Below are 15849 nucleotides of genomic sequence, written 5' to 3' on the forward strand. Positions count from 1 at the left end.
TAGAGGCAAATGAAATAATACAAAATAGCCTTAACATTTCATTTTTAAAAGTACTCTCAAATGGTAGAAGAAATGTTCTTCACCCAGATTCTTTTTCATTGTCCTGGATATAAGGCAAAAAAAATTAAACCTTTATGATTTGTAAATAGTACCAGCTTTGCTACTTTAATGGTTACACAGAGCATGATCAAATCAGCATGTGTTTAAAACCATTAAAACAGTCACTGTAGGTAGTCATCAACTTAGACCTTAATTGACCCTAGAATTATAGCCATAAATTGTTGTTAACTAGGTCATCATATGATTGGACCCAATTTTATGACATTTTTTTGCAGTGGTCATTAAGTAAACTCTACAGTCATTAAGCAAATCTTTCTTATCCAGTGGGCATTTTTTTGCCACAAACTCAAAGCAAATGCTGGAAACCAGCAAAAACCATCAAAAACCATACTACCCTGGGACGCTGCAAATGGCCATAAAGTTGAGCAGGTTGCCAAGTAGCCAAAAGTTATCCCCTGACTGCAGGTGGGTGAGGCTGTCATAACTTCAAAATTAAATCATAAGTAACTTTTGGAGGAGGGTCCATCGTAACTTCAAACAGTCATTTAGTGTCCAGTCGTAAGTTAAGGACTAGTATATTATTATCCAGCATTCATTGCTATAGTAACAGCGAATTTTTACTTCTCCTCATGGATTATAAGTTCCTCCCAAAATGTCTTAAGTTTCTGATGATTCCCAGCCTTTCCAAAATCTCAAACTGGTGCAACATTATCGTGAATCTTTGGGACCTGTTCATAGAGAAATACAAAGTTCCTGTGGTGGATGGAATCATTGAATTATAGTATTTCTTCAGAAATCAGTTTCATGATTTTATGGTCAAATTGCCCGTTTTTACAACTTCATAATCATTTTCATTGACTGAATTTAAGATCCAACCTGTTGTGTAGCCGGTTCTTTGCAGGTATTGAGCGAGATGGGAGGTTCAAACAGCAACAGGCTTTATTGAAGGTCAGAACATAACAGAAGCAACAGAGCTGCTGCGCAGCTATTTATATGGTTGGCCAATAGGCGGCGACCAATAGGTTTAAAGCAGAGGTTTCCCGCCCAAAGACCTACTTAGCCGTCTGGAGACAATCAGTCTGGGTCGGCCCAGCAACCGTTAAGCATACATGTAAACTAAGCACTTAGCAATTGAACTAAGCCATTAGCAAGCAGTATAACATAAGCAACACTTACAGCATGTAAAAGGCCAATATATTACACAATCTATGGAGTTTTTATTTATTTATTTATTTATTTGTTTAAGCTCGTCATTGTAACCTCTGGTTCCTTCATAAGCAAACAGCCTAATTCTCCTGGTTATATTTTTCTTTTAATATTTTATGCTTCTCTATAAACATTTACAACTTGTTTTTTTTTTTTCAAGGGGATGGTAGCCTCTATGGACTGCTAAGTAAACTGTGTTCCAGTCTTGCAGAATTCTTAGGTAGATTGGCTTTAGGGTCCAACTGCCTGCTTGCAAGTGCAAAGTGCAAACCAGCTACCAGCTATATAGAGCCAGAAAAGGGTTAATTGCTAACTCTATCAATCTACAAATCAGAGTACTCAAAACTCACTTGGTTAGAAATCTCAGCAGGGAAGATATTATTGACTTTCTTACTGAAAAGTAACTTGAGATGTGCAAATATGAAAATATAAACCTGTCTACAAATGTTATACTTTTCAATTTTCAATTTCACTTTTTCACAAATCTGAACACTAAAGAAAATTACTGGACTTTTTAAAAATGGTAGAATTGGAATCCACAAAGGCACTGTTCTTACATAATTAAAAAGCATTTGGCCTTTATGCTTCTTTTACATTCCTAATATTTTGGCTCTTGCCTCAGTTTCAGATTTTTATATACAGTAATAATTAGAAGTGTATTTATTGTGTGTGTCTTCTAAAAGGTAACTGAATTTTGAAAGAAATACTGTGAGTGAGGTTCCTTCCACATGCAAAGATTCTAGCATAAATCCTGCCTAAATCCTAGTTGTTAATGGCAATAGCACTTAGATTGATATACTTATATATAAAGCTTCATAGTGCTTTATAGCCTTTTCTAAGCAGCTTACAGAATCAGCATATTGCTCCCCGAAATCTGGGTTTTCATTTTGCTGACCTCAGAAGGATGGAAGACTGAGTCAACCTTGAGCCAGTCAGGATTGAACTGCTGGCAGTGGGCAGAGTTAGCCTGCAATACTGCATTCTCACCACTGTGCCGCTATGACTCTTTAAATAATTGAATATAGGCTTTCATAAATTAATCTGAGCTCTAATTTCTTCTCTTTGGCATGTTGAACATTGGCTCAACACCAAATGCAATACTAGGGATCTCTAAGTTAGTAGTTTGCTTCCTTTATAGTTTTGTGAAAATGCTTTGAACTGGACTTTCAGTAGCAAGTCTCTCAGTTTTATATACTCACCTCTCCAGTTTACTGGAATAGTCGATTCCTTCCTTTGCTAAAGCACTGTCTTCTGAATGGTTTGCCAATTGCACTTTCTAAAATGAAACAAGAATAGATTGCAGCCCAATCTAGATGAAAATGCTAAAAGAAAGAGATATTCAAAGAGACCGGTGTGCACACGACACATTTGAAATTCTGCATCCAGTTTTGGTCACCACAATACAAAAAAGACTTTGAGACTTTAAAAGGATTGCTGAGAAGAAGAACTAAGATGATTAGGGGGCTTGAAACTAAAACATATGATGAACAGTTGGTAACAGATAGAACTTAATCAAAGCAAGTTCCAATCTAGAGTTAAGGAGAAATTTCCTGACAGAACAATTAATCAGTGAAATGGCTTGGCTCCATCACAAGAGGTTTTTAAGAAGAAATTAGACAGCCATTTGTTTGGAATGGTATAGGGCAGGGGTAGGCAACCTTGGCTCTTTTATGACTCATGGACTTCAACTCCCAGCATAGCTGACTCAGGAATTCTGGGAGTTGAAGTCCATGAGTCATAAAAGAGCCGAGGTTGCCTACCCCTGGTATAGGGTCTCATACTTCAGCAGGGGATTGGACTAGAAGACCTCCAAGGTCCCTTCCAACTCTGTTATTCTGTATTCTGCAAACCTAACCATCTCAACATGTTTTTCATGTCTATTAATGTCCCACAGTAGTTCTGTGTCTGCAGACTTGGTATTCACATACAACTGACTTCACACATATTGAATTCTTCTCTTCTACACTGCATAGCTTGTTTGAATTCACGTAAAGCAAGGTAAATCTGAGAGTTGCTATTTTGAATATAAAGTGGCTACAACATCAGTTTCAAGCTAAGCAGGTTTGGGCATGCTTCTGCCTATTTCCTGGGTTGATTTATCCTTCTTATCCAAATTCCCCTGATCCGTCATTTTACATTTTTTATAAGTGAATGTTGGGGAAGAACACAATATTCAGGGATGTACAACATGCCACTTGATCCTCCAATACCTAAAAAATCCTTAATCCAAAAGCCAAACAGAATAAATAAACTTTAACTAAACACTAAATTAAGAGATTATCTTTTGGGGATTTATGGGCCACTGGTTCTCCTCCTGAGCTGTTTGCTGCTCCATGTTGTCTACAGTACTAGGAGTTCTGCAGAAGCCAGCAATCGAAAGGTACAGATAGCAAAAAAGCAAGATGGTGCAACATTAGCTATGCTAGTATATTGTTTCCTTATTGACTTAAATAGTTAACAGTGTTGATCTTTAGGGAAGTGATTTTGAAAGATTAAATCTCTGGCCAAATATTGCAATGTTTAAAACATAGGCAAGGCTATTTGTGAAATTATAAGCACAAGATCTGCCAAAATAAGATCTAGCAATGGTGCCAAGACCAGCCTGTTTTGTGGTACAGTAGAATAGTGTCTCTTTTCTCATCCATGTGCAAACTCCCATTGTGTAGCTTTAGGAGCCTCATTGGACTTTTTTCAATTTGGGTTTGTTTTTTCTTTTACATCACCATATGGGCCATATGCTTATGTCCTTCTAGATTTGGATTCCACAGCCTTGTAAACTGAATGGCAGCAAGATCTGCCAGTTATCTGGATGTGCCCTAAGAACAGCCTTTCCCAACTTTCCCATACCCATCACTGCTAGCCCTTGATAAGGGTGTGGTCTAACATCAAGCCTAGATTCTGTTTGGCTGATAAAGAATCTGTTTTAGATAACTTCATATTTCTTTCATTTTTTTAATTTTGGCTTAAAACTTTATTATATGCTAATAAGTCCTGTTTTAAGAAAATCTTTCTTACCGGGAAAAAACTGGGGAGAAGAAACGTCTTCGGAGGACTTGGAATGTTTGCTTCCCATTTCTTTTTCTTGCTGTAGCAAAAGCATATATTTAATTCAGAGAACCACCAAAATTATACCTGACCCTGTTCAACCAGCACCAAAATCTCACCTTTACTTTTGCAGCTGCCACACAAAAGCAATACTGAGTGGGCAGTCAAGTTCCCATTCCATACTCACTGATAGCCAGCCTAGCTTTTGCTGCCATTCTACTTATCTTAGGTAATTTCCTTTGGTTTTAATCCAGGGGTTACAAGACATCTCTATCATTCTTTCAAATCATCATATTGACTTGGAGCTGATAAAATCTGAAGGACTTGGGACCTGCTCCAGATCCTGGAAGCAAGGTCAGCAGAAAAGAGAGATGAACCAAGAAAGCAGGAGCCAGTTGCAAAATGGAAAGGGGCAATATTTGGCCTAGGCTCTAGAATCCTTAACCCCATCAGACAGTTTCATTTCAACATCTCAAATGAGAAACTAGCTCCAGTTGATTGCACCTGCATTTCCATTTTATAGTTGCCCATGGCCTTTGAGGACCTTCCTCCCAAAAATGAGTAAGGACAGGGCAAAGAACTGATTGAATTGGTTTGGAGGTAGAGACGGCAGACTGAAGATGGCTCCATGAAACAGAGCAAACAACAAAACTATAGCAAAAAGTGAAGAGAGGCCTGGAACCTCTCCAGATAAGGAAAAGAAGGGAGATTGCCCAATATGGTCCATATACTTGCTCCTTGTTGATTCTAGGGGTGGGGGAGTTTTTAAGCATTGGGAGACAATGGGAATAGCCATCTTCCTTGCAACCATAGTTGAGCCTTTTAAAGATTACTAAGCTCACAAACTTTCTTTTCCAATCACTTTCAGAAATTGCTTGTTACCTATTTGTAAGCTATTAGAGACCTTCAGATCAACATCTCAAAAAAATCCTGTGAATTTGCCTTCAGTCCTTAATCGTAAACTTAAGATTTAAAAAAAATAAATAAATAAACAGCAACAAACAACAGTAAATAAGACTTTGACCACAAATACATTTTTAAAGAATGCTAGATGAATCTTTCATGCAGCCTCCCACCCACAGTGAAATTTTGACTGTGTTTCTCAGAAGACTGAGAAGTTTTGACGGAAAGGTTGGATGAACCCAGCATTTGTTGGGAGGAGAAATTATGCAGAGAAATTATGCAATATAGTGAGTGATATTTGCTGAGGATGAATGGAATGAAGAAAAAAAGGATCCTGCATGTCATATAATAGCTTATTGCCCAAGATGTTGTGTATCTACTTATACAAATAGCTTACCTGGGTCAAGTGACATTACACAATCTAAGCCAAACAAAATAGTCTTATGTAGTCAGTGCTAAAATAATTCCCAGCAAAAAAATATGGCAAATCAAAGTAACATTTAAATCCAACCTGGTACAAAACTGAACCTGATTGGAATACAGCACACTGAAAAAGGATGTGCTTCATATGTTGCCTGGAATTTTCACTGGAAAGTATGCAGGTAACAATGTACATGCATTTACTCCCAAAGAGTACAGCTACTGGAACAAGATTACAGAGAACTATTCAGACCTGAGGCTGTATAATGGAAGTGAAGTCTGCAAAGACTTCACAGTGGCTTGGGACAATCGCAGATAACGTCAGAGAGGCAAAGAAAGCTCAGTTTAACCCAATTATGTCATGTTCAGAAAAATAATTCCATAAAACATAGGCCTTACATTGCTGAGCTAGCAGAAATTCTTAGGTTTTCTCTAAACAAAATTTGCTGGGTTCGTACACGGGGAAAGTGATGAGATAATGGCAATAAAGTAATTTTATTTAAACCCTTGTAGCTATTTACAAATTATGATATCAAAATTCAGTCCAGATTGTCTGTTTTGCAAATTTATGAAACCCCCCATCCAAGCAGCCCTGAGAACTTTAGCTACATAGTAAAGGAACTTTCACATAATGCTTGAAATTGCCTTCAAAATTTGAAACAGCTAACTCCAATCTAGTACTTTCTAGATGCATTGTGACTACAACTCCTGGAATACTTAGCTAGAATTCTGGGGCTTTTGCCCAGGTTTGCCTGGTGCACCAGTTGCAGCCCTATCTGGACCGAGATGCCCTACGTACAATCACTCATGCACTTGTGACCTCCCGGATAGACTACTGCAATGCTCTCTACATGGGGCTGCCCTTGAGGACCACTCGGAGGCTTCAGCTGGTGCAGAATGCGGCCATGCGAGTTGTGATGGGGGTCTCCCGATACTCCCATGTAACGCCTCTTCTCCGCAAGCTGCATTGGCTTCCAGTTGCCCTCCAGGTGAGATTCAAGGTGCTGGTAATGACCTATAAAGCCCTAAATGGCATGGGTCCAGATTATCTTAGGGAGCACCTGCTGCCAGCGTCAACTTCCCATCATCCTGTGCGCTCCCACAGGGAAGTCCTCCTCAGGGTCCCGCCAGTCAAGGAGTGCTGGCGGGTGATTCCCAGGGGGAGAGCATTCTCGGTGGGCGCGCCTGCCCTATGGAATCAGCTGCCGGTGGAACTCCGGATTGCCCCCGACCTTCGTTCGTTTTGCCGGGACATAAAAACCTGGCTATTTGAGCTGGCCAGCCTGGACTGAGGGGTTTTTAAGGTTTTAAATTCAATTTTAAAGTGTTGGGGCTATTAATTTAATTGTATTTTAATTTGTATATTGTATCTCTTTTTTAATCTGCCCTGTAAACTGCCCTGAGTCCTTCGGGAAAAGGGCGGTATATAAATCGAATAAAATAAATAAAATAAAATAAATAAATCTCAGCATATCTGAATGTAACAAATTGGGGAATGTCACCCTAGGATTTATGTTAAGGGAGATGAGGAGAGTGCCCTTAGCATAGCCACTTGCTATTGTGAGAAGGAATCTTCCATTCAATCCTCCCTTGTTCCTAAGATCCCAACCTCACAGCTATTTCCATGGCAAAAAACACACAAAAAAAATTACACTAAAATAAAAGATAAGAAACTTGACAAAGAGGTAGAGACCTGCCAAAGGTGGTATATATATTCCTTTTTTTATGATAGACAAAAGATCCCTTCTTCTATGATTGCCACCACCAGCTGCGACTGTTAATTAAGCAGTAAGCCAGTTGATATGGTAAATAAGTGAAAAACCCGCACAAAATCAGCAGGGTCCCTAGCTACCAAGCCTCCCTTTTGGTCATCCAGCTAATCATAGTTTCCAATGATTCCTAGTGGGCGGGCTCTGTTTCTGGGTGCAATAAAGGACAAGACAGAAAGATAATCACTTGACAGCTATAACTCTGCTGCAACCTTGGATTGCTGTACTTCATGTGAACTCCTGAATCTACTATGCCTCTGCTCCCAGTGACTTATCCTGTGTGTTCTTTGGATGACCTGGTCTTATTTTGAACTCAGTACTTTCTTTTAACACTATTTTCCCACCTCTGTTATGCCAAGGTGTTAAAATGTACATCATGCATACCTGAGAAGATATTTTTGGCAAAAGCAGATTCCTCCCATCATCAGAATGATACAGATCACTGTTATTAGCAAGATACCCCAGAGAGGAAAACCTAAAACAGAACAGAGGATAAAAAAAGAAGAAAATCATTTAAATGAACTATTAAAGCAAATTTTAGGAAGAAAAGAACAACAACCGGATCTGACCACAGTAGAGTGTGGAATGACATCCAAGTGGGCTGTCTTTGATGATACCTGGGAGGCTATATGTCATCCAGGATAGTGTTCCACTTCTACTATAGCCATAGCAATAGCACTTCTATACCACTTCACAATGCTTTGCAGCCTTCTCTAAACAGTTTATAAAGTCAGCATATTGCCGGCAACAATCTGGATCCTCATTGTACCAAACCCGGTGGTACATTGTACCAAACTCGGTGGAAGGGTGGAAGGCTGGATCAACCTTGAGCTGGTGAGATTCGAACTGCTGAATTGCAGGTAGCTGGCAGTCAGCAGAAGTAGCCTGCGGTTCTGCTTTCTAACCACTGTGTCACCACAGCACTTAGTTTGGCAAAGAGAAGATCTCTCAAGAGTTTAGGCAGGAATTTTCACAGCTCTACCCCGAGATGTCAGGGACTGTCTGAACCTGTGATCTTTTGAACGCAATTATGTAATTTGCATAGATTGTATTTACTTTTTAAACAGTTGCATAACTGGAGCTTATTTCACTGTTTTTCATTATTTCTGTTCCTTAATTCAGAGCATTTATTTCTAAATTATTTCTGTACTTTTGCTGAAAAGCTGTATCTAATTGTTGTCTTGCAATAAATAAATAAGATGTGTGTGTGCACAGGCACACACCACTCTTCACAAAAAGTCCCACCATGATATTAATTAAATAATAATAATTTGTTACATGCACACATTGTATATTATATTTTGCCTTCTGAAGATAACCTAAATTATTTCCCTATAAAGACCAAAAGATGATTAGTATGCACTCTTAACTTACCACTGGTGGTTTGCCAGCCAAAGTCCTCACTCCATTCACTCCAATAACCTTGGTAGTTAGGTTCCGTTACTATTGTTCGCACCTTGGCTGTGTAATTTTTGCCTAGTTCCAGGAACTGGGAAGTGAAGAGAAATTCCTGGTTTGTGGTGTTATGAACGTGGGCCTGAGAGGAAGGGAAAAAAGATAAGTCAGGAAAAAATAAAATTAAATGAGGGCAAACAGAAACATAATCTGTTTGCTGTATGAAGCAATCTATTCCATCTTACCTCTAAAGGTTTTCCAGTTTCCCAGTATGAGATCTCATATGTCTTTTGCAAATCAAAAATTGTATGGATGATTTTGGAGTTCCAACGGAGGATGTACTGAGGGCCATCAATTACTGACATGGACAGGTTGTAAGGTGGGTCTGGCTTGACTAGAAGAAACAAAAATGTATCAAGAGACTCAATTTATTATAAAATTCTAACTCTCAGGCTCTGCATACGTTGCAAAATCTCTGATTCTTTCCCTCATTCAGAATTTTCTGAATTTCACATTAAAGAGGAATATTCCTAGCATTGGTAAGTTCTTATTTAAAAAAAAAATAACTGAGCCAGATGATATGCTTGTGCATCTGCCTAGGTCAGATTCAAAGAGTTAGTTTTTCATAACTTTAGTTACTCAGGGAGAAAAACTTGTCAGAAAAAAACCTTGGCAACTTTAATTCAGCATTTTAAATATAGGATAATACATAAAGATTCAAACTCAGAAGAATTAGAATTTTACTTTCTTTCATTTGAAAAAAAAAACATATCAACAGCTTTCTGGTTTTTAGCAGAAATATGCAAATACTAGTAAATTCAATAGAAACCCAAGCAAAGGCCTTAGTCAGCTGGAACAACCACCACCACTGAAGCATCCTTTGCTGCCCTCTATCATGTGCAAAAGAAACTAATTCTGAGTTTTAGACAACTTTATTAAGCTAAGTGGAAGTTCATCCATCTTCACATTTTCAAGGTTGAGAAACTCTGCTTTGAACAATTCCATATGGCAGACTGAGAAAGCAAGTCTCAGTGGCTCAACTTTCTATGGTTTAGATTTAGATTTAGATTTTATTAGATTTATATACCGCCCTTTCCCAAAGGACTCAGGGCGGTTTACAGGGCATTTTAAAATCATATCAATATAAAATACAAAGTTAAAAGAGAATTAAAAGATTAAATTATCCCTGAAAATAAAACCCCAGTTAAAAATCTCAGCCTGGGTCAGAGAGCTCAAAGAGCCAAGTCTTCAGGTCCCGGCGGAATGAGCGTAGGTCAGGGGCAGTCCTGAGCTCTACGGTTAGGTAGGTCTATGGTTAAGTCTCCTATCCATATAAATGCCATTTGCTGACACTTTTCTTTTAGTAATTATTTCCTTCTTCTTGGTCCTCAGTCTTTTCCTTTCCAGATGTTTGTATCCATGACTATCTTATCATCCTTTTGCTGCATTCTCTCTTTTGATACTAACATAGACCCTTTCTTTTGTGCTCCCATTGAACTATTATTGTTTTGATGCTAAAACGTGAAAGCAAAAACAACAGGATGCCTACATTCCATCATTCACTATATTTTTATTAAAAGTTTTTGCTTCGTACTTTGTACTAATGATGAATATCTTATAGCCAAGGTTTATAAAAGGTTGTGACAGTTGAACGTAGAATGTGAATATGTTAAACTTTGCATGATTCAATGGACAAGAAGCATTGATTATATCACAATGTTGGAGCAATGGAAAAAAATATGTAGACTAAAGGACTGAAATTTACATTGAATTATAATCTTAAAGAGAATTTGTATAAAGTGATGCACTAGTGGTATTTAACACCAGATAAATTATCAAAGATGTATAAGGGTGTTTCAAATGTTTGCTTGAAATGTAATTGCAAGGATATCTTTTAGCACATGTGTGTGAAAAGGCAAAGAAATATTGGGAACAGATTCGTGTTTCACTTCAGATTTTAAAAATGGACTTACAGTGGAAACCTTGAATTTTTTCTTTTAGGACATTAGATAAAAAATGGGGGAAAACACTTTTATTGTATTTGTTGACAGATGCAAAAATTCTATCTGCCCCAAAATGGAAAGAAGCATCAACTCCCACAATGGAGGAATGGATCAAAATGATGATGGTGGGGAAGTTGACTGCATCAATTAGGGAAAATAATGTAAATAGTTTTGTTGTTACTTGGAAATGTTTCTGGACTTTCTGCTAGAAAGAGGAAAAAAATGAAACTTTGTGTTTTGATGATTAAATGGGTTATTGCTATAGAAATGACTAGTAGTTACTATTTGGTATGAGTAAAAAGTTGATAGGAGTCTTACAACACTGAAAAAAGTTGGAAGCTACTACTTTTTGTTTCTTTTCTTTACTATTCTCACTTCCTCCCTGTATTCCCTTTCCCTTCCCATTTTTCCATTGTCTTTAATTCCATTTCTATTTTATGTTAAGACATTCCATTGTAGGTCCATAAAAACTTGTAGCAAGGAAAACTGATGGTTCAGCTGCAACAATGAATGCTTTTGTGCTTTGGGAAGCTGAACCATTAGTTAGGGAAGAAGAGATTTGCAGTAGAATAGACAGGGATGGGGAAGCAGAAAATGAAGACCTGCCCTATTGGTTACATATTTATTTGATACATCTACAGCAGGGGTTTCAAACTGTCAGCCCGCAGGCCGGATGCATCATGCTGAAACCACCCCAGCTCCAGCAATGGGGAAAAAGTCATGATACATCGCAACACATCACGTGATGTGGCGAGTTTGACACCCCTGATCTACAGTATATCATGTCTTTCCTCCATCGGCTTACTCCAATGTGTGGACCACTTCTTTCTCCAATTTGTCTCCACAATGGGGACATGAGAAATTGCCAAGCTTCTGAGGACAACCTTGAACATGGATTGTTCACAATCTTAATCTACTCTCTACTTCATACATGTGATAGTGGTCATTTGGATGATTATTATCTTCATTACATTAAATCCCATTTTTGTTATGGAGTTCAACTCAAAGTATGTGAGGTTTTTAAGAATAGTCATTTAGGCACTGATAAAATCCAGGGTTATTTAACTTTAGTGAAGTTGTGATATCATGGGTTCTCAGGCCGTACCTAAATCCTCCTTAATCTGCTAGACATATGCTAGAGAAGATTATACAGTACAATCCATTTCATCTGCATGTTTGCTTCTTTATGACTCTGTATTGGATATAATCCAAGAAAGAGAATCAAGAATTACAGGAGTCAGCACATGGTTCTGTGAAATAAATAGGCATTCTCTAAAGGGGACTTACTGTTCAGATACATCTTGATCTCTTTCACTTCTTCTTTTGGTATCACACGGACAAGATACTGGCTTTGCTTGCTGCAGTTAGTGACATTAATCTCACAGCTTTGCAATACATGATAAGTGGCATTATTGCTTATAAGAGGTTCTTGATAGACTTCAGAGCACTCCATCTCTCTGCATATAAACAGATATGTCAGAGAGAACTTATAAAACATGTAAATTAAATTTATTTTTTTTTAAAAAAAACTAAGTCATTTGGGAAAATATTTGATTTAAAGATAGCTTCTTACTTTGATCCAGGTTTGTCTTTGTAAAACAGTGTGAACAAGATAGAATTGCTGATTTCTTGTCTCACCTCCCAACTGCATTTGAGTCGATCAATTCCATTAAAATAACATTGAAGATTCTTGGGCACAGCATCATCTGATGGAGAAACTAGAAATACATTTATTGGAGTTGTGAAAAATGTGACAACAATAAGAAGGAAGAATTTTATAAAGAGCATTGCTAAATTTAAAATTTTAAAAAGGTAAAGGTTTCCCCTATTCCAGAGGTAGGCAACCTTGGCTGTTTTATGACTCGTGGACTTCAACTCCCAGAATTCCAGTGCCAGCATAGCTAGCACTGCCCTACCCAGTTGTGTCTGACTCTAGGGTGTGTGCCTCTGGGGGCAGTTTTAAAGCCTATGAGCAAGTAGATATTTCAATGCTAGCAAACATTCAAACTAAGTGTAAGTAAGACATATAAAACATCTTCGTGGATCAATCCAATACAACCTTCTAATTCTACATCCTATTTCTGATAAAGTTAGCCAATTTCTTTTGGAAAGTTCATTATTGTATTGAAAAATTATCCTATACCAGTTCTCACTTGATTTAAAGAAAGATAATTTGCTTTCAGGTTTTTGTTGTTTTTTTTTCAAAGAAGAAAAGAGGTGGGGTATCTGGTGTTCTTGCATCTAGTTAGTTACAAAGTGAATGAAAGTTATTTCTGTATATATGTCAATAGTGCATCTTTCTCTGGCAGTCTGTCTGTTTATCACAATCAAAAGCCAAGGGAAGATGAGGAAACTCTTTTACAGTACAGACAGAGAAATTCAAAGAAATGTATAAAAACAATGGACAATACCAGCAATGACACATTTGCCAATTTCAACCAATTCAACAATTTCAACATAAATCAAGCTCAAGAACACCAGAAAAACTAAATAATCAAGTAGTCTGAGAATAAGAAGGCAAAACCAAAGCCTTCCTTTTGCTGAGGAAACAGTCCTTTGAAAAAGATTTCAGCATAACATTGACAGACAAGAACAAAACTTCGTTAGTAACTGTTGCTGCCTAATCATTTGTATCAAGTGGAAAATGTTTTTTCTTGTGGTTCTTGCATGTTCACTTTAAAGTTCAACTGAGACTCACCTGGATTACTTTGACCATATTCTGATCGAACCTGGCCTCAGGGCACTCTCAGCATGGGCCTGTTTCAAGTGGCAAGGAGTCAACATTTGCCCTTTCTGGTTAATAGTTCAACACAGATTTATCAGCCAATCTAAAAATGGTAGCCAATGAACTTCATTACACCCACCCCATGTCCTTGTTTTTTTTAAAAAAAAATATCCATCCTTTCATAAAAAGAAAGAAAAATGTTCTGTATTTCTCAGGGTTGTAAAGCAAATCTGCCAATTGATTCTAATCCAATAGCAGTTTGCTTCAGTGCCCCTTGACAAAGGAACCTATTCCTCTCCAATGGATACACAAAACACTCACCAGAACTATTTGAGAGGCAAACTTGAATTGGCTAGTCACTATTAGTTAAACATAATCTTTTACTGACAACCCACCAGTAACAATGTCACCTAAACACAAAGGACCTCATCTCATTGTTGGTATGGAACTGAAGATTTTTTGGAAGATCATCTCAATGGCCTATTGCATCTATAGCTGGCTTTCTGTAGTCATTGTGATTTAAAAATCATTGCTAGACTTGGCCTTAGTAAATTTCCCTAATCAACTTTTAAAGCCATCTGAACATATATAAAGCTAACAGCTATCATTACTACTTGGGAGACAGAATCCACAGATGCTTTATGTATCATGCCTTGGAAAAGAATGGAATGAGCAGCTGCATGTAATGAATAAGTACCATTTCAAGAAAAAGCTAGCTAGGGGAAGCTTTATTGATTAGAAGTGCCAGTTACTTAAAAGAGAGAGAAAGAGAAGGGAGAAGCATAAAGACAATAGTCGGTAAGTTGGTAAATTCTCCTTCCTATGCTAAAAGGTTTGAAGTTCTAAAAGGTACCTTGAAATGGCCTTTCAAGATTCACTACCCACTTGGAAAATCTTAGAGTTCTAAGTGTAATAGAATTAATTACTACAAACCCAAATAATAAGGAAATTATTGTCAACCATTCTCTTTATCTCTTTTCCTTGTCTAAAATACATTGACTTGAAGCTTTCTTGAAAACCATAATGTAAAAATTTGATAAAGCAGCCACCCATCTAGCTCTGTGAAGCTTCATATCATATTGGATTTTAAAAATGGGAAGAAGAGTTTGCTATTGAAAGCCCCATTGATATCAACTTGAAAAGGACAAGTGGAATAAAAAAGATTGTGGTAGCAACATTTACTCTATTCAGCCACTTCCTTTGATTGACAAAGTCATCTGAGGTAAGTCATTGCTGGTGTTACAAAAGGTGTGAAACATCAGTTTTTGCATTAAATGTTTTTTTTTTCACATAAAGTTTTGTGTTGCTTAAGTTATTACTTAAGTCTTATTCTCTTGTATGTCAATTTTTCTAGAGAACTTCCTTTCCTGAAACTATGCATTCTGTTGTTGACACAGAAGCAGTTTTGAGATCAGTTACTAAAGATTTGTAAAGATTTTCAAATCACAGTCACCATACAGTGCAAGCACTTGTGGGAGAACCCTGTAGACCCACCAACACATGTACCACCATAAAAAAAGGATTTATTTTCTGTGTGTGTGCTCTGCTTAAATTTTATGGATTGAACAATCATGTCTATGTTTTGAGAAAAAGGTTTATGAAGAGGTTATGCAGTCTGTGCTATCTAAGAACAAGCAAGAAGATTTCTTTCTGTAGCCATGTACTTCTGATAGGAGGTTAGGAATGCATAACTCCTCTCTAAGAAAGACAGATAATAGATTCACAGAACAAGCATGAGTGCTGGATAACACGAATGATCAATACTGAAGTTCACATTTTCCCAGTCTTAGGTTCCGTTTGCCCTATTTTCAGCTTAAGATTTTTTAAACAAATACATGAAAATATGTATCATGCTTTAATCTCTTTTTTCAAAAGTATGGAACATTACCTTGGATATTCATATTTGAAACAACAGATATTTCCTTAGTCACTGGAATACAAGAAGGGGAATTGCACAATTCTGTTATTATAGCCAATATCAGTAAAAGTTGAACCACTAGGTAGATGGGACCAGGAACTCAACTCAACAGAAGGCTAAGACTACTTTGTTCAGATTGGCAATAATAACAGACTCCTGCAAGTCTGAATCTACTATACATACCTCTTCCTTCTTATAGTTCAATGGTTTATTTATTTATTTTTTCATTCATTCATTCATTCCTTAAATTTCTGGTAGCCACCCAGCTCAGCCAAGTGATTCTGGGTGGCTTACAATTCTAGAGAGATGTCTGCCTGAGCTGCTTCTCAATGTTGTCTCATTGTTCTGGAGTTTTAAAAAAGTTTCAGCCACTTTTGCCCAGGTAATGTCTTCCACCAAGGTCAT

General features: G+C 37.4%; 2 protein-coding genes across 2 annotated transcripts in view; one reads left to right on the forward strand and one right to left on the reverse strand.

Annotated features, from left to right (window-relative positions):
- SSTR3 (somatostatin receptor 3) overlaps nt 1–15849 on the forward strand; it is a 364665-nt gene that overhangs the window by 209693 nt on the left and 139123 nt on the right. The window lies entirely within an intron of this gene.
- Nucleotides 1–15849, reverse strand: part of CSF2RB (colony stimulating factor 2 receptor subunit beta) — a 34836-nt gene that overhangs the window by 2378 nt on the left and 16609 nt on the right. The window contains exons 7-13 of the mRNA XM_083365375.1: nt 12375–12519; nt 12089–12258; nt 9044–9192; nt 8778–8940; nt 7788–7878; nt 4282–4351; nt 2466–2542 (exon numbers count right to left, since the gene is read on the reverse strand). Of these exons, the coding sequence (XP_083221501.1) occupies nt 2466–2542; nt 4282–4351; nt 7788–7878; nt 8778–8940; nt 9044–9192; nt 12089–12258; nt 12375–12519 (865 nt within the window). The remainder of the gene's footprint in view (nt 1–2465; nt 2543–4281; nt 4352–7787; nt 7879–8777; nt 8941–9043; nt 9193–12088; nt 12259–12374; nt 12520–15849) is intronic.

This window comes from Vipera ursinii, assembly GCF_947247035.1.
Source record: "Vipera ursinii genome assembly, chromosome: 6".
Lineage (NCBI taxonomy): Eukaryota > Metazoa > Chordata > Lepidosauria > Squamata > Viperidae > Vipera > Vipera ursinii.